The sequence below is a fragment of the Staurois parvus genome, unplaced genomic scaffold (genome assembly GCF_062004578.1).
Source record: "Staurois parvus isolate SC_StPar_1 unplaced genomic scaffold, SC_StPar_1.0 ptg000073l, whole genome shotgun sequence".
NCBI classification, from domain to species: Eukaryota; Metazoa; Chordata; class Amphibia; order Anura; family Ranidae; genus Staurois; species Staurois parvus.
In genome coordinates this window covers 1,336,598-1,355,423 of record NW_028317869.1, presented here as the reverse complement: position 1 = coordinate 1,355,423, position 18,826 = coordinate 1,336,598, and the positions used below count along the sequence as shown (strand labels likewise).

At 41.0% G+C, this 18,826-nt stretch overlaps 3 protein-coding genes across 3 annotated transcripts; 1 reads left to right on the top strand and 2 right to left on the bottom strand.

The window, feature by feature from the left end:
- Nucleotides 1-557: 557 nt before the first annotated feature.
- Nucleotides 558-4,071, top strand: LOC149469373 (uncharacterized). The gene has a single exon (XM_089669357.1). The coding sequence runs from the start codon at nt 599-601 to the stop codon at nt 2,726-2,728; it is 2,130 nt and encodes a 709-aa protein (XP_089525483.1). The 5' UTR covers nt 558-598; the 3' UTR covers nt 2,729-4,071.
- A 5,384-nt stretch (nt 4,072-9,455) lies between these two features.
- Nucleotides 9,456-16,283, bottom strand: LOC149469372 (uncharacterized). The gene is made up of 3 exons (XM_089669382.1): nt 16,275-16,283; nt 14,414-14,555; nt 9,456-13,008 (listed from the first exon to the last, which is right to left on the bottom strand). Exons 1-3 carry the CDS (start codon nt 16,281-16,283, stop codon nt 12,098-12,100), a joined length of 1,062 nt encoding a protein of 353 aa, XP_089525508.1. The 3' UTR covers nt 9,456-12,097.
- An 818-nt stretch (nt 16,284-17,101) lies between these two features.
- On the bottom strand, nt 17,102-18,249 carry LOC149469371 (gastrula zinc finger protein XlCGF66.1-like). Its single transcript, XM_089669386.1, has 3 exons — nt 18,118-18,249; nt 17,395-17,562; nt 17,102-17,308 (listed from the first exon to the last, which is right to left on the bottom strand). The coding sequence occupies exons 1-3, from the start codon at nt 18,211-18,213 to the stop codon at nt 17,117-17,119; spliced, it is 456 nt and encodes a 151-aa protein (XP_089525512.1). The 5' UTR covers nt 18,214-18,249; the 3' UTR covers nt 17,102-17,116.
- Nucleotides 18,250-18,826: the final 577 nt, after the last annotated feature.

Below are 18,826 nucleotides of genomic sequence, written 5' to 3'. Positions count from 1 at the left end.
TATACAACAGAGATTTCATGTGCCCTATCATCCACAATCTGCAGGTATTGTGGATAGAATGAATAGGACTGTTAAATCAAGGATTGCAAATATGTTATTAGACAGAGGAAATACTTGGGTTGATGCTGTACCATTGGTTCTGATGAGTGTCAGAAGTACAACATCTTCTGCAACACAGTATTCTCCTTTTGAGTTAATGACAGGAAGGAAAATGCGTATTGTTTTTCCCCATGAACCGTTTTTGTCAACGCCGCAAAAAGAGGCAATAGAAAAAACAAAGTGGTTACAGATGTTGCAAGACAATCTGAACACTATTGTACCACATGCAGCTACTCGCATGCAAAAAATGGTTCCTCCACATTCTTCTAAGTTCGAAAAAGGAGGACAAGTAATGGTAAAAACTTTCAGAAAAACTGGACCATGGCAAAGCAACTGGGAAGGTCCATTTGATATTTTGGATGTTCAAGGAGTAATGGTACAAGTGCAAAGACCTCTTAATTCAGTAAAAAATGCGCGCAGACAACAAACAATGTGGGTGCACAGTGACCAATGCAAATTGTGTATACCGAGATAATGATACTGCATTTCTTTTGCAGACATGGATTTCAATAATCCGGAAGAAACAAAGCATCGCAGATTCCAAAGAAAAATAAACATTACAACAAAAGAACATAAGGAAAATCAAAGCAGTAGAAAGAAAAGACTTATTACAGGATTGATTATTTTCTTAGTGACAATGACAATATTAGTAATCTACAACATAAACTTTTCCAGCAATGCAGAAGTTAACAAGACTGAAGCCCTACATAAGAAAGACACTACACTTATTAGGAACAAAAGATTTTTTCCTAAAGACAGTAACATTAATACAGCTGAAGACTTGCTAGGATATATGTGCATAGGTTATGGTAGAACTTGTTGTTCGGAATTGTATTTCGTTCATAATAATGATATTGAAGTTAGAGCTAAAATAGAGTCTAAATCAAAATTTGTTAAAATGCAAGGATTTTATAGGATCAATAACGAAACTAGTAACTTTGAATGTAATTTATCCGATATGGGATACTGGTTAATAGTTTTAAAGGGAAATGAACCTACTATTTGGTCAGGAGATATTTCCATAGACATGTTAAATACTGGAAATATAGGAAGTTCTAAAACAGATATTTGGTATCAATTACAAAGTTATTCACACTTTCTTGATCCTGAACATTTGAATATAAATGGTAATGAAAAAGAGGACATAGTGAAAATATGGGATTTCCAAGTGACAAGAGCTTTGGTTCAAACTAAAGTCAAAGTAATTGTTACTGTGGTAGATTTGATTGTCCCAGAGATAAAAATATCTCCTCAATCATTAAGACTTGTAGAAGGAAAGGATAATCTGAATTTGATGTGTAATATACAAATACACCTACCTCAAAATTCATTATTAACTTGGAAAAGGAATGGTGAATTTTTGGGAAGTTTTCTTCATGATAAAACTGATGTTATCCATAAAAGTATTTTTGGTAATTTGAACTGGGATAATGATAACTTTGTGTATCATCAAAACACTATATCAATTAATGATACAGGTATATATGAATGCTGCATATCAATAGAAAATTATCCGAAGAAATGTGTAAATACAAATGTAATTGTACTATCCCCTAAAAGAACACAGTGTACGGATAAGAAATTTATTCCAGCCAGTCCCTTCCAAATTAACCATTTCCAGACCAGACTTCTGTTGAGAGAAGGAAAGTTTGTTATTATAGTGTGGAACTTTAACATTTCAGAATGGAAAATCTCAACAAGGTTTCCACAATGTAAAGAACATCTGGTTAACATGGAATTAGGTATTGAAAGATGGTTTGGTACTGATATTAGGAATCCTCACAGGAATAAACGTGGTATAGTTGAAGGTATTTTAGGAGGAATAGGTACTATTGGTAGTATTTCAAATAGCATGGACATTAGTACATTAAAGTCTGATCTCGAGACAGCCGGTTTAGTGGGAAGCAATAGTATTAAAGTACAAAGAAACTTGAATCAAATATTGGAAAATATGGTGATTAAAACAGCCAATATTATGGGTCCATCTATATTACACTTAGAGAATATTACTCTTAATTTAATGTCAAGTGAACAGCATTCCCATATAGCCAGAGCATGTTTAGAAATTCAGATGGAATATTCCACAAATTTTAAAATAATAGCTCAAGCTTTTCAAAGTGGAATAACTCCTATAGGTATTGTACAAAATTTACCAAGAGAGTATGTATATGCCATAAACCATACTGATCTGTGGGTAAATAAGTGGATTGGATGTTATCAGAACATATGTTATAGTTCTTCAATGATTCCTGTAGCAGGAAAAGAACAAATGTTGGTTCCAATCACTGTCTTGGGATTACCAGTTAGCAACACACAGTTACTATATTATCATCTGCAATATACAGATTTTGCATTTACTGATAATAATTTTGAGTTAGAACAATTAGATCTGTCTTCATGTTTACAATTTCAGTCTAAAGTGATTTGTCTACCTAATCAAGACAAAGGTATATTTCATTCTTGTTACCATAACCATACTCTATGTTCAGCAAGGATAGAAAAGGTTAAAACCACTTCTGAGTTAATCTCAATTGTAGATAAAAAGAAAGTTTGTTTTCAAGTTATGTCTGACTCAGAAAGGGTTCAATCCTTCTTCTCTTCTTGTACACATACAGAAAACTTAAGTTGAGGTTTGTTCTGTATAGAAGGAGATATTTCAGCAATAAGTGTTAATGGGATGAGAATGAATTTAACAAACATGCTTATGAAAAATATAAGTGCTCTTCCCATACAGTACAATATATCTCAAGTGGATGAATTCCCATGGAGAGATTGGGCAAATGTTATTCAAAAAGATGAAGGTTTACTGATAGCATTATCAGATGAACTTCAAAAAGCAGAAATATTATTTAAACATGAACAAGGGAGTTTAAAAGATATAGAACATGAATGGTCTGAATTTTCAGGTCATTCTTGGTGGTCAAAATTTAAACGTACTGTATCAATGTTGGGAAAAACTTCAATTGCATCTGCAGCAGGAAATATTTTATTACATCCTGTAATAATTATTTTTATTATTATCATATTATGTATTATATTTCAATTATGTTTGATGTGTAAAATGAACAGTTTCTATAAGCGAATTAGAAGTGAAATTAGGAAAGGAGATAATCTATTACAAGATATACTTCAGAGAAAAATACTTTCTGGTTATGCTGACTCAGTTACAAATAATGATACATTTGAGATTACTAAATCAAAACCTGAGTGTTTGTGATATAAATGATGTGTGCTTGTTATAAATTAATATGAATTTCAGAGGGGAATGTAATATTAATTTTTAATATCCAAACTTTAATTCGGTCTTTAGTAGTTTTTGAAATATATGCTGGCAGAATATACCCTCTTAATTGGATGTGAATGTGAGGTTTTGCATTTCAGTGGTCAGATGTGAATTATTTGTGTTTGAGCTAAAGGTAATCAGTAGAGGTTTAAAGTCATGTTGTTTTTTAAAATACTCATGTAATGTATACCATATTGTGAATTCTTATAATGAGTCTGAGAGTTTAAATTGTAGTCATAAATCATGGATTTAGACAGTTGTATGTAACATAAGAACTTCAGAAACCTTTTTCATAGTCTGCATGTCAATCATGATAATGACTTGGTGGTTTGAATGGGAACACATGTTTCTATTCAAACTGGGAGTGATTATGGGAGTAGTTTAGAAGCCCGCGAATTTGAAACAAAGCTTAATGGGAGGACCTAATTTCTCATGCATTTTAAGTATGCAGCTTTTCAAAGAACGAGGCAGAAGCTTCTCAGATACACTACACTTCACTTCATTCACTCACACACAGAGACATTCTTTTTACACACTCTTACTCAAAGCACGTGCTTGGACAAAGAACAAAAGAATAGCACATGGTCATTTCTTAAACTAGGCCAAAAACTTCTATCTAAGCTATGCAAAGGAACTACATTATTTCCTAATATCCAAGGCAATTTATTCTTTATTTTTATTTCATTTTAAGCTACATACAGTTGTGACCAAAATTATTCAACCCCCAATGCTGTAAAGGGGTTTAGGGACTATAGTGTACATTTGGAATTGTATTCAGAATCAAATCCTACAAGGACGTTGTAACTACCCAAATGCAACTAAAATGACATCAATTGTTTATGTAATACAGTAGTAAATGGTTCTTATGTGGTTTCTTCATTGCCACAATTATTCAACCCCTTAAAGACTACCACTCTGAAGAACAGAGGTTCATACAGGTGCTTTCCATCAGGTATTGAAAACACCTGTGGATGTCACCGAGCAGCAATCAAGCATAATAAGCACCAATTAGGCAGCTTTAAAATGACTGTGATACTCAGCTCCTTCTAGACATTTACTGGTGTGGTTACAAACATGGTGAAGGCAAGAGAATGGTCCAGGAAGACAAGAGAAGAGGTGATTTCTCTTCACAGGAAGGGCAATGGCTATAAGAAGATTGCAAAGATGTTAAACATACCAAGAGACACCTTAGGAAGCATCATTCGCAAATTCAAGGCAAAGGGCACTGTTGAAACGCTACCTGGTCGTGGCAGAAAGAAGATGCTGACTTCGACTGCTGTGCGCTACCTGAAGCGTAGAGTGGAGAGAAGTCCCCGTGTGACTGCTGAGGAACTGAGAAAAGATTTGTCAGATGTGGGTACAGAAGTTTCAGCCCAGACAATAAGACGCACACTGCGTAATGAAGGCCTCCGTGCCAGAACTCCCAGGCGTACCCCCTTGCTGTCTCCAAAGAATAAGAAGAGTCGACTGCAGTATGCCAAAAGCCATGTGGACAAACCACAAAAGTTGTGGGATAGTGTTCTGTGGACTGATGAAACAAAATTAGAACTGTTTGGGCCCATGGATCAACGCTATGTTTGGAGGAGGAAGAACAAGGCCTATGATGAAAAGAACACCTTGCCTACTGTGAAGCATGGTGGAGGGTCAATCATGCTTTGGGGCTGTTTTGCTTCTGCAGGTACAGGGAAGCTTCAGCGTGTGCAAGGTACCATGAATTCTCTTCAGTACCAGGAGATATTGGATGGAAACGTGATGCAGTCCGTCACACACCTGAGGCTTGGGAGACGTTGGACCTTTCAACAGGACAATGATCCCAAGCATACCTCCAAGTCCACTAGAGCATGGTTGCAGAGGAAAGGCTGGAACATTTTGGAGTGGCCATCGCAGTCACCAGACTTAAATCCGATTGAGAACCTCTGGTGGGACTTAAAGAAAGCAGTTGCAGTGCGCAAGCCTAAGAATGTGACTGAACTGGAGGCCTTTGCCCATGAAGAATGGGCGAAGATACCCGTAGATCGCTGCAAGACACTTGTGTCAAGCTATGCTTCACGTTTAAAAGCTGTTATAACTGTAAAAGGATGCTGTACTAAGTACTAAGATTGAATGTCACTTGGGGGTTGAATAAAACTGATAATGCTGTGAGCACAGAAAAGACATTTGTGGTTATTTCATTATAACTGTTATGTTATATTTGTCTGACCTACAAGTGCCTCTTTAATGTAAATGTAAGCAAGATGACTGAATGATCAAAAGCAATGTCAAACTGGCCAAAACACTCAATTTCAGTGGGGGTTGAATAATTTTGGTCACAACTGTATATCTGAATTTACTGTTTTTTATTGACTTTGTATTTTTGGTGTGTGATCAAAAAAAGTCACACTGCTCATACTGAACTGGCTTCCATAAGGATTTCTTCCCACAACCATCTACAAGAACCTAGAAATATTAATAGAGTTTTTTCATAACTCTGGAAATCTAACAGGGACTGAACCTTAGTGACTCTGGTTCTCACAAGTCCTTGCAGATGATCAAACACAAAATACCGTACAATGACAATGGTGGACTGAACCTTAGTGACTGGTTCTCACAAGTCCTTGCAGATGATCAAACACAAAATACCGTACAATGACAATGGTGGGACTGAACCTTAGTGACTCTGGTTCTCACAGGACCTCGCAGATGATCAAACACAAGATACCGTACAATGACAATGGTGGACTAAACCTTAGTGACTCCGGTTCTCACAAGTCCTTGCAGATGTGTGTTATCTAAACAAGCACCATTGTCTATGGAAAGCCAGGAGATATCTGGATTAAAGTCAATTGTAGGTCTCCAGGAAACTCAATTATAGTGAGTCAAACTTCTCACTAATCTCCATCTGGATGTGTTCTCTAACGATCACACAATAGTTCTAGTACCTAGAGGCTTCCTATGTCGTCTCTCCTGGAACTTTGCACTCGGCTCAAAAGAAAGACTTGCTTCATTTAATTACAAAAAAAATTACAAAAATAAGTGTGGCATATATCTAAACTGAAATATTATCCCAGGTATATTCCACACACCAAGATCCAGTTACCGAAGTTGGGTCCTGCATATCACTCAACTGAAGATCATGAAGTCATAGAATTTAAGTTTTTGGAAAATGACAAAAAATTAAAATTGTCATTTAAATGATTTATTGCTCACACAAGCCATGGGTATACGTGGAATTACACCCCAAAATACATTCTGCTACTTCTCCCGAGTATGGGGGTACCACATGTGAGAGACATTTTGGCAGTCTAGCCAAGTACAGGACCCCAAAATCCAATAAGCACCTTCAGGCTTTTAAAGGGCTTTATTTCCTCATTACACTTCCAGACTACCTATCACAGTTTCGGAGGCCCTGAAATGCCAGGATATCACCTAACCCCCCCAAATTACCCCTTTTTGGAAAGTAGACACCCCAAGGAATTTAATAAGAAGCATGGTGAGTATTTTGCAGATCTCATTTGTTGCCACAAAGTTTTATAAAATGAAGAAAAAAAACAAAAACATATTATTTCTTTTCTTTTTGAATATTTCAATACCTTGTGAAAAACATGAGATCTGAAAAATACTCACCATGCCTCTTTTTAAATTCCTTGGGGTGTCTACTTTCCAAAAAGGGTTAATTTGGGGTTGGGGGGTTTGGTGCTATCCTGGCATTTCAGGGCCTCCAAAACTGTGATAGGTAGTGAGGAAGTATAATGAGGAAGTTACGCACCTTCAGGCTTTCAAAGTGGTCATTGGATTTCAGGCTCCTGTATGTGGCTAGGCTCCCAAAAAGTCTATATATATAATTCCACATATACCCATGGCTCATGCCAGAAATATATCACTTAAATGACAACTTTGTGTAAAAAAAATATATATTTTTGTCATTTTCCAAAAAGTAGTGGAACAAAAAAAACCTTCCATGAACTCAATATATCTCTCAGCAGATAGCTTAGGGTGTCTACTTTCCGAAAAGGGGTCATTTGGGGGTGTTTGTACTATCCTGGTATTTGGGGGTGTTTGTACTATCCTGGTATTTGGGGGTGTTTGTACTGTCCTGGTATTTGGGGGTGTTTGTACTATCCTGGTATTTGGGGGTGTTTGACCTGTCCTGGTATTTGGGGGTGTTTGTACTGTCCTGGTATTTGGGGGTGTTTGTACTGTCCTGGTATTTGGGGGTGTTTGTACTATCCTGGTATTTGGGGGTGTTTGTACTATCCTGGTATTTGGGGGTGTTTGTACTGTCCTGGTATTTGGGGGTGTTTGTACTGTCCTGGTATTTGGGGGTGTTTGTACTATCCTGGTATTTTAGCACCTCAAGAAATGTGATGGGCAGTCAGAAAGTAAAGCTGTGTAAATTCCATTATCTATCCCATAGTTTGTAGACGCTATAACTATCAATATACACTGATTGGGATTTTTTTACCAGAACATGGAGCAGAATACATTTTGGCCTAAATGTATAACGAACTTTGAGTTTACTATATATTTTTTATAGCCAAAAGTAAAAAATATCCTTTTTCTTCAAAAAGTTTGGCCTTTTCTTGTTTATGGTGTGAAAAATAAAAACCGCACAGGTGATCAAATACCAATGAAAGAAAGCTCTATTTGTATGAAAAAAAGGACGTAGATTTCATTTGGGTACAGCATTGCATGACTGCGCAATTGTCAGTTGAAATAGTGCAGCGCCGAACAGCAAAAACAGGAAGGGGGGTAAATCCTCAGGATGTCCAGTGGTTAAATATATTTTAAAAATATTCTTCCAAAATGTATTGAAATACTACAATTTTGGTCATATGCAATATATTTCTAAAGATATTTCAATAAATATATATATATTGTATGTTGAAATGCATTTGTATTACAAAATATAGGAAACATATTTTTAAAAATACATTTACATATATACTGTATGCCTTTGTAAATACATTTAATCTACATTTTTGGAATGCATTTACAAATATATGTAAAAATATATGTTAAAGTTACTTTTTTATATGTTAAAAAAAATCTGAAGAATACATTTTAAAAATATATATTTTTAAAGATATTTTTAATATATTTTGGAATATATAAAAAACTCATTTTAACATGCAGCATATATATACGGCCAAAATTGTGGTATTTCAAATATATGTCAAAATATTGGGAAGAATATTTTTAGAATATATTTAAAATATATCTTACCTCCATGTGGGTATAAAGTCTTTAGCTGTTAATCTTCCCTTCATATACAGATTAATACCTGCTGGAGGGATTTCTGATTTTTTGACCAAACATCTAATCATGAAAATGTTAATTGCTGAAATGGACAATTGTTTCCCACCCTGGTCACCCAGGACAGCACAGTATACTATTGTCCATTGGACCATTACCATTTCTCTCATTACAGTCACACAGATACAGTTTGCCTTTTAAATAGAATTAGCACCAGAATAGTCCCCATAGTCTATCACTCTTCAGGAATTCCCTTTTAATATGTAAATGGACTTGTCCCCAGTCTATGCATGGATATTCAGGAATGTGTGTGTATACGTTACCTTTGCATGTACTCTTTTTATTTCTTATAAAATTTGTTCCTGTTTATTCATTCTTTCCTTTTTTATTATTTATTTCCATTACTTATATAGCGTCATCAATTTACGCAGCTCTTTACATATATCTTGTACATTCACATCAGTCCCCACCCCTCAAGGGACATACAATCTCAAGTCCTTAACTTACATTCATACACTATATTAGGGCCAATTTTAGACAGGATTCAATTAACTTGCCAGCATGTCTTTGGAGTGTAGGAGGAAACCGGAGTCCCAGAGGAAACCCATGCAGGCACAGGGAGAACATGCAAACTCCAGGCAGGTGATGCTGTGGTTGGGATTTGAACCAATGATCCTTGTGCTGCCAGGCAGAAGTGATAACCATTTAGCCACTGTGCAAATATTTTTATTAAATGCAAAAAAAAAAAATGAAAATACCATTAAAAATTGTTCCTATTTATTCATTTTTTTTTTTTTATTAAATGCAACAAAAATTAATGTGTATGTACTCTCTATTTTTTTTCAAATTCTTTATTTATAGAGACAATTCCACACTCACAGAGCAGTTCAATATTTCCAGAGTACACAGATTAGAAATGGGTAACATCCCCAATGCAGAAAAGTCATCTTGCAAAATACAGTCAAAGGTATAAACTTTAACACTGTACTCTTTATTTTTAATAAAATGTGTTCCTATTTGTTCATTTTTCTTTGTTTTTTACTGAATGCAACAAAAAATACACTGTCAGTTTTTTTTTTACATCTGTGCACCATTGTGCAGATTTCCCTTCACTTCTTGTGTCAGCCAAACAGGAAGTGAGAGAAAATTCTTCCCAATTAAGGAAGTTCCTTGGTGACCACCAGAACCAGCGTCCCCATTGGAAGATTTCTCTTCTATTACTTTTCTGGGGACAACCCAAAGTGTGGGATTTTTTTTATGTTCACAATGAAAACAGGACAAATAGAGACAGTGAATCTCCCTAATGGGGACACAGACAGTAACCGCAATTTCTATTGGGCATAGCTATCATATACACATGATTTTGCACAGGGAGTCCGCCCTGTGGCAGTATTTCTATTATAGGGGGGACTTAAAGTGGTTAAGGAAAGCTCGGCGCTGTATTTCTATTTATTGACATTTTTGCACATTTATATGAGTGTGTTTAGGTGTGGGCAGCGTTGTTTTAGTTGAATTCACTGATAAGTTGGTTTATTGATTATTGATCACCTTTTTTAGCTGCTTGTGGGAATACTTTGTATTATTTGTGCTCCTCTTCACTAGTGTACCTTTCCAGTTCCTGTGTTTATAAATATGGACACAGAATGATCTCTGATTCTGTACAGGTGATCAGCAGGTCCAGGTGATCAGCAGGTCCAGGCCAGAAATCATTGGCCTGGACCTGATAATCGGCTTGTGGTGTACTGAATGACACCATAGTCAGGGCGGTGGGCTCACACGTGTACATGTACTGTATGTGATCTGGAACAGAGGGACTGCCCTGCCGCAGTATAAGTGTGGTGGTCGGTCCTGAACTGGGTAAAGTCAGATTGTTTGCTGATGATCTTTTGCTTACTTTGGTCCAACCCAACACCTCCCTGCCAGTCCTATTCTCTGTACTCCATACATTTCCCTTTCCTCTGTAAAACAGAATGATAGTTTCCTTGGCCCACCTCCTACCTGGATTATTTGGGCATTCATCTCCCTCGCTCGTACAACACACTCCATGAGGCCAACTACATCCCCACTTTCAAATACTTGAGAGTCCTACTTCTGTCCTGGACTCATCTTCACCTCTCCTGGATAGGGAGGATCAGTGATGGAAAATTGGCAATTTTACCAAAACTCCTTTACTTGTTCTGTACTCTTCCCCATCCCCACCCCCATCAATCCCCATCTCCTCCTATACTCTGAAATCTTTTTAAAAATCAGGTCTTGTGATTCAACTGAGCAGACAAAGGGCCACGAATCCCAAGACATGCTATGTTTATACATAAGGAACAAGGAGGTTTGGGTGTTCCAAATGTTACTAAATATTTCTTGGTGCCCAGATTACCCCACTAACCCCCCTTTACACCACAATACATGGCTCCTTATGGGCTGACTTAGAAGCATTGCTCTGTTCTCAAACTTCTCACCATTCACTCCCATGGCTTCCTCCTAAATCCAGACCTACGTCTATCAGCCTCTTGATGGGTCACACACTCTGCACCTGAAACTCTGATAAATATTCCAGCAACTTCATATCCCCTCACTTGCCTCTCTGTCCTCTTTTGGGTGATCCTAAAACGGTTACAAACGTTACTAATCTGCGCTCCCCCCGGAACCCTCGGTACATCTTAATGCATTTGCAGCCCCCAGGCCTCACAAGTTCCCAATATAAATTGTCACACATTCCATACCCTGGACTTTGTCTGCCCTTGTACTACATAGCTGGGGGGAGATCTAGAGGAGATTGTCCAATCAGATTGTATAGGAAGGTATTATAATGAGGGAGGTGTGGTCCCAAGCGGTGAACACGCCCTGTCACACCCCCTTCTGTGATGCAACAAGGAAGTGAAGGCTTCTGGGATGTGGCCTACAGGAAGTGAATGCTAAGATATCATGGACAGGAAATGATGCAATCTGAAAATCCGTTCCAACGATCCAATAAACTGACAGACAAGTGATGGTCCTGTGGATGAGGGGAGAGGAAAGCCCATCGGGACGGCCGGGCCAGAGACGGCATCAGAGAACGCTTCTGTGTATTATGGGAGGGAAATTCTGCCCAAAAAGGGGAACTTCTCCTTCAAGTATGGACCAAACTGGTCACGTCTGGGTGAATGACGGCTCATTCAGTCAACAATTTATAGACTCAGCCAATCACAGGGCAGGACTCCATTGTTATTCTTCTCCTGCCATCAATGGGCAACCCGGTCCCACACTTCATCCGTGTCTTTGGGGACCTCTGATCTCCTTATGAACTGTTCCTTCCATGATGAAGATCAGCCATGGAGTATATCTGAGGTGTATATCAGGGTGTGCTTCTTCCCCACATGAGAGCTGGGATGTCCAGCAACATTCATCTAGAAAACATTTCCCGCACTCAAGGCACTAATACACCTCCAGGGTTGTGTGGGACCCCTGATGTACAGGAAGGCAGGACTTCAGTGAGGAACATTTCCCTCACTCAGGAGAAGAAAGTGGCTTCTCCTCTGTGTGAGATTTCGTATGCCTAGAAAGATTGAAGCTCCTTGAAAAACATTTCTCAAACTCATGATAGGAATACGGCTTCTCCCCCGTGTGACATCTCTGATGTTTGTAAAGACTAGACTTGTCTGAAAAACATTTCCCGCACTCAGGACAGGAATAAGGCTTCTCCCCTGTGTGAGATCTCTGATGTACATAAAGACTAGACTTCTGTGTAAAACAGTTCCCACACTCAGGACAGGAAAATGGCTTTTCACCCGTGTGAGATCTCTGATGTCTGGAAAGAACGGACTTCTCTGAAAAGCATTTCCAGCACTGAGGACAGGAATACGGCTTCTCCCCCGTGTGATATCTCTGATGGCTGTAAAGACTGGATTTATGTGAAAAACATTTCCCACACTCAGAACAGGAATATGGCTTTTCCCCCGTGTGAGATCTCTGATGTGTGTAAAGATGGGACTTCTGTGAAAAACATTTCCCGCACTCATGACAGGAATTTATTTTTTCTCCTGTGTGCAGCTTTTGATGTATGACAAGATGTGATTTTGATACAAAACATTTCCCGCACTCAGCACAGGAATATGGCTTCTCACCTGTGTGAGATCTTTCATGCCTATTAAGTCTGGATTTATAACGGAATCCTTTCCCGCACTCAGTACAGGAGAAGCTCTTCCCTGTTGGAAGGCTGGCCTGGTCCCGCACAGTCTGAGGTTCCTCAGGATACAAGGAATCCGATGGTCCATCTACACTGGGTGGTGCCGGATGGACATTGGAGGGAGCCGGGTTTTCTCCTGGACTATACTGTGTGATGTCCTCATTTTCTACTTTCCAGTCTGGAGACAAAGTGAGACAATCCTCGGAGGTTTTCCTCATCTCCCGGCCATGGACTAAAATACAAAGACAAAGAGGATTACTAGACAGGAGCTGATTGGTTCCCCCAAACCAGGACTCCGCCCACATCAGGCAGCTTGGTCTCTGAGGAGCTTACAATTCCACCCTCAAGGGAACTAGGAAATGGCTCCTCTGATCTCCTACCAGGTCATTTCTTTATTCATGGACCTTAGTCAGAGAGTGAGGAAACAACCAGAACTGTCTTTTATAGGAGGGACAGTGATGAGGGGATTATAGGACGAGGGTCCCCACCCCCTCTATCACTCATCGCCATCTTCCCAACACAAGAAGTACTGCACTTCCTTATTTAGTCCATGATTTAGTCATGAAGAAAAGCGGGGCTGAGCCCCACCAGAGGTCAGAGAATGAGGATGGGGGGAGAACAACCAAGATGAAGACTGGACTGATCCTGAAGACCACCATCATTGGGGGATTGACTCCTCCCTCATTATCACTTTCTGTTTAAGGGTCCAAAGTTGGAGGATGTTATCACATTATTATCACCATGTAAAAGTCTGTGCTCCAATCACATCGTCCGATATAAAATGTCCAGCTGGTAGAACAAAAGATAATCCATATTATGTGTATATATAGCAGTGGGGGGAGGGGGAGGGGGAGAGCAGAAGTCAGGACTATGGAATGTACAACATAGAGTATATAGTGCAGGGGTCAGGAGTATGTAATGTACAACATAGAGTATATAGTGCAGGGGTCAGGAGTATATAATGTACAACATAGAGTATATAGTGCAGGGTCAGGAGTATGTAATGTACAACAGAGTATATAGTGCAGGGGTCAGGGGTATGTAATGTACAACATAGAGTATATAGTGCAGGGGTCAGGAGTATGTAATGTACAATATACAGTGTAAGGGTCAGGACTCATAATATTGGTATTCAGTAATCAGTGGAATATTAAATGTTTACTGTAGACAAGTTGCAGAGATCCCACACCGCTGCCTCCCATCTCCTGAGACTGCACTCAGTGACTTGGGTCTGAGACACTACAGACATATCCCTCCACCCGGCACAGCCAGCAGACCACAGAGCAAGGAACCCTGGGAGAAATGTTCTGTCAGAGATCTTAATAGATCTGGACATGAGGAAGGACACCCAATACACACACCCCAGGTGCCTAGGTCTAGTAACACTTATGGTGAAATGAACATTTTGCTGCCAGCTGAACCCCAGAACCTCCATAAATCCAGTCTAGATACATAAATTGTGTCTGCAGCACAGAGAAGGAAGATTATCCGAGAGAAATCCAGGAATACAGGACGGGGAACACAGCTCAGGAAAGTGACCAGGGGATTACAGGCTGATATCACCCAGTCCCCGCCCTACTCTGGACCAATCAGTGAGCAGTATGGGTGGAGGAATGGATTTAGTGTTCATGACCCACCTGTGCTGATCTCTGTAGGAGTGTCCTCCTCTATAAATGTCCCCGTTATTCCATCCTCCTCCATAGACTGCTGATCATCCCTCACATACGCCTCTTCTTCTTCTGCTTTCACCTCAAATTCTATATCGATTGGATCTCCACTCTAAATCAAGGAAATGAGAGAAAATATCATCTGTAAAATGTAAGATTTATGATTGTGACATCACACACAAAATCCACACATTGTCTCCCTTCACAGAAGCAGATCACATGTGATATGTCGGTACATTTCCCCTAAATACCGCATGCCATCCTGAAACTGTCCATTTCCTATCCCGTGTTGCGGTATTGACCACAAACACTGAACACGCTCAGTAAATACCGCATGAACAGGCGTTACATTCACAGAAGGAAATAAAGAATGAAATGCATGCGGTCATTAATTAGTGGTGGAGACATGCGGCATTCAGGAAATGTGTACTGCTTGGTAAAGAGTGGGCGGACGCTGGCATCCTTAACAACCAGTAAACAACATGGTTGTTAGGGAGCGAGCGGCCGCTGCGTCCTAACCAACCGATAAATCACGAAAAAAAAAAAAAATTACCGGCAACAAAATATTAAGAAAATGTTGTAAGGTCCCCCCCCCCTGGGGTCTGGTAAGGATTTTGAGGTGGACCCCTTGCCTAAATGAAAGAAACACATACCAGACCCCTATCTGAGCATGCTGCTGGCAGGTCAGGAAAGGGGGGGATGAGCAAGCGACCCCCCTCCTGAAACATACCAGGCCACATGCCCTTAACATGGAGTGGATGCTCTGGGGCGGGGGGGCTTTGCTCCCCCAGAGCACCTTGTCCATGTTGATGGGGACAAGGGACTCTTCCCCACAACCCAGGCTAGTGGCTGTGGGGGTTTGCAGGCAGAGGACTTACAAAATGTAACAAGGGGGCCCTCAGATCCCTCACCCCATGTGAACGAGTATGGGGTACATGGTACCCCTAATTATTCACCCCCAAAAAGTATTCTGTTAAATAGACAGCAGGCAGTTTTTGACAAGTCCTTTATTAAAAAGCAAAACTAAAGCAAAATGTCCCCCCCGGTGTAGATCCATCATCAATCACGATGCTCGCTGTCACCGCTGACTCAGAAAGAAAAGCTCCGCTCCCAATGAAGACTCCCCTCTGTCTGACAGCTCTGCTACCTCCTGCCACTAAATATACTGAGGGACGGTGCCACTCGGTGATGTCACTGACCGGGGTATGTTGTATTGGTGACGTCACTGACCGGGGCATGTTGTATTGGTGATGTCACTGACCGGGGCATGTTGTATTGGTGACATCACTGACCGGGGCATGTTGTATTGGTGACGACACTGACCGGGGCATGTTGTATTGGTGACATCACTGACCGGGGCATGTTGTATTGGTGACGTCACTGACCGGGGCATGTTGTATTGGTGACGTCACTGACCAGGGCATGTTGTATTGGTGACGTCACTGACCGGGGCATGTTGTATTGGTGACATCACTGACCGGGGCATGTTGTATTGGTGATGTCACAAGAAGGCAATGACAGTGAGTATCGTGATTGGATCATCGATGGATCTACATCAGGGGGATATTGTTCTTTATTTTTGTTTTTTCAAAAATGACTTCGTTTTTTCTTAAACTACTTTTTTTTGGTGAATGAATAGGGGTACTATGTACTCTATACTCATTCACATTGTGGGGGGCCGGGATCTGGGGGCCTCCATGTTAAAGGTGACTTCTAGATTCCAATATGCCCCCCACAACCACTGGCCAGGGTTGTGGGGAAGGACCCTTGTCCCCATCGACATGGGGACAAGGTGCTTTTGGGAGGATAGAGCGCCCCTGCCCTGAAGCACCCACCCCATGTTGAGGGTATGTGGCCTGGTATGGTTCAGGAGGAAGGTGGGCACTCACTAAGGATCTGGTATTGATTTTGGAGGGGAAACCACGCCTTTATTTTTATTATTTTGGCATCGGGGATCCCCTCAAAATCCATACCAGACCTGTCACAGCTGTCAGCGGGGAACTTGGTGGCCGTCCGCTCCTTGTTTACTGGTTGCTGAGGACACTGGCGGCTGCCCTCTCCTTAACAACAAGCTATTTACAAGTGTTGCTATGGACACCAGTGGTAAATTACCCGCAGGCTTCACTACTAAAAAACAGAATGCAGCATCTTACTACATACTGGGATACGGGAAGATACCGCTTTGTGATTGGAGCCCATAGTCTCTACAAGTCCATGTTCTAGATTCTCCATCCCACCAACCTTGTAATAGTGAGGGATGGTGTGACCTTCCTGTGTGGAATCCCGGGAATACAGAGGACGGGGACATCTCTGTGGTGGGTTCCTGGTATTAGGTGGCTCCATCATATCCTTGTGTCCTTCTGAAAACTCCTCCATCACTCCATACTCCTCATCCTCCTCTTTATACTCTTCTTTAACATCAATATTATCATCCCCGAGGATTCCACTCTGAAAGATATAATAAAACATTCATTGTAACAAACATGCTGTGTATAAATCACAACTACCAATAATTGTCATCATCTACCTGATGATGGTGAGGGATGGTGTGACCTTCCTGTGTGGAATCCCGGGAATACAGAGGACGGGGACATCTCTCTGGTGGGTTCCCATGACTGGATCCATCTGTAGGAAACACACACACTGACTGAATCCATTGTTTCTATGTGTTTATCAGATGATGGGGGATCTAGGTGGATCCTCCGTACTGCTCTCTCCTTTACAATAAAGTCTCCTCTTACCCGGTGATGTGAGGGGCGGCTGATTGTCCATCATGACGTCCTTGTAGAGATCCTTGTGTCCTTCTAAATACTCCCACTCCTCCATGGAGAAATAGACAGTGACACCCTGACACCTTATAGGAACCTGACACACACAATGATACAGTCACCATCCAGACACATCCCTTGTCTGTTACTGGAGAATGTCCCAGAATTCCCGGCACCGCTCACCTCTCCTGTCAGCAGATGGACCATCATGGTGGTCAGTTCCAGAATCTTCTGCTCTTTCTCCCTCTCAGGTATCAGAGAATGAGATGGAGGTACCATGGTGAGGCTCTGGGTTCTGCTCCATCCTCCTGAGATTGGCTCCCCACTAGACTTCTTCTTTACAACATAATCCTACAGATCAGGAGACAAATAAAACAATATCAACCACCTGACATCATCTAAATGTGTGCAAAAATAAAATGGTCTATTGACCAGAATATCATGTTAGACTCCCAGAATCCTCCTCACCTCTCCGGTCAGGTCTGTGTTTTATTAATAGAGACAAGAGTGATGTCATGTGACCTCCCAGAATCCTCCTCACCTCTCCGGTCAGGTCTGTGTTGTATTAATAGAGATAAGAGTGATGTCATGTGACCTCCCAGAATCCTCCTCACCTCTCCGGTCAGGTCTATGTTTTATTAATAGAGATGAGAGTGACGTTATGTGACCTCCCAGAATCCTCCTCACCTCTCCGGTCAGGTCTGTGTTTTATTAATAGAGATGAGAGTGATGTCATGTGACCTCCCAGAATCCTCCTCACCTCTCTGGTCAGGTCTGTGTTTTATTAATAGAGATGAGAGTGACGTCATGTGACCTCCCAGAATCCTCCTCACCTCTCCGGTCAGGTCTGTGTTTTATTAATAGAGATGAGAGTGATGTCATGTGACCTCCCAGAATCCTCCTCACCTCTCCGGTCAGCAGGTAGATGATCTCCAGGGTGAGGTTTAGTATCTTCTCAGTCATGTGACTCCGGTCCTCCTCCATCCTCATTGGTGCCATCATGTGATCTATACAGGTCTCCTTGTAGACGGATAACTTTGGGAAATGAAAGTAAGAATGATTTGGATGGTATTGGTCACACAATAATAGGATGTGGATGTGAGGGGGGAATAGGAGGGTTGCTGGACATTGAAGAACTACTCCCCTCATGGGAAGACATTTTGTTTGGACTGTTTAGTGTTTACTACAATTTTGAGGTCCGGGGCCCCTTTTCTCTGTTGGGTTTGTTTGGTCTCTGAACTGGTTTTATTGAGTATTAGATCTGCAGACAAGGAATGATAAATCTGATCCTTCCTATGACTAGTTTGCTCTGGGGCAGTGCTGTGAGGTCAATGTCGGCTCATCATGCCGGGATGGTCACTTTACATCACCCGACGCCCGGGACATGTAGTTCTGGGGGCCGGGCAAGTATTGTGTTTAATCTTTATCCCTGCTGAGGGCAAGCCACAGGGCTCTCCTTTCAGGTGCCAGCCTCTGCAACCCCGTGTGTGTGAACCTCTCCTGTACCTACTATGCTTCCCCGGCTCTGCTTGCCCATCTGTGGGCCCGGGTCAGCGGGTGTCGGAGGGTAGAGGGGACGGAGGAGAGCGGACACATTCACTCCCTTCTTGTCCTG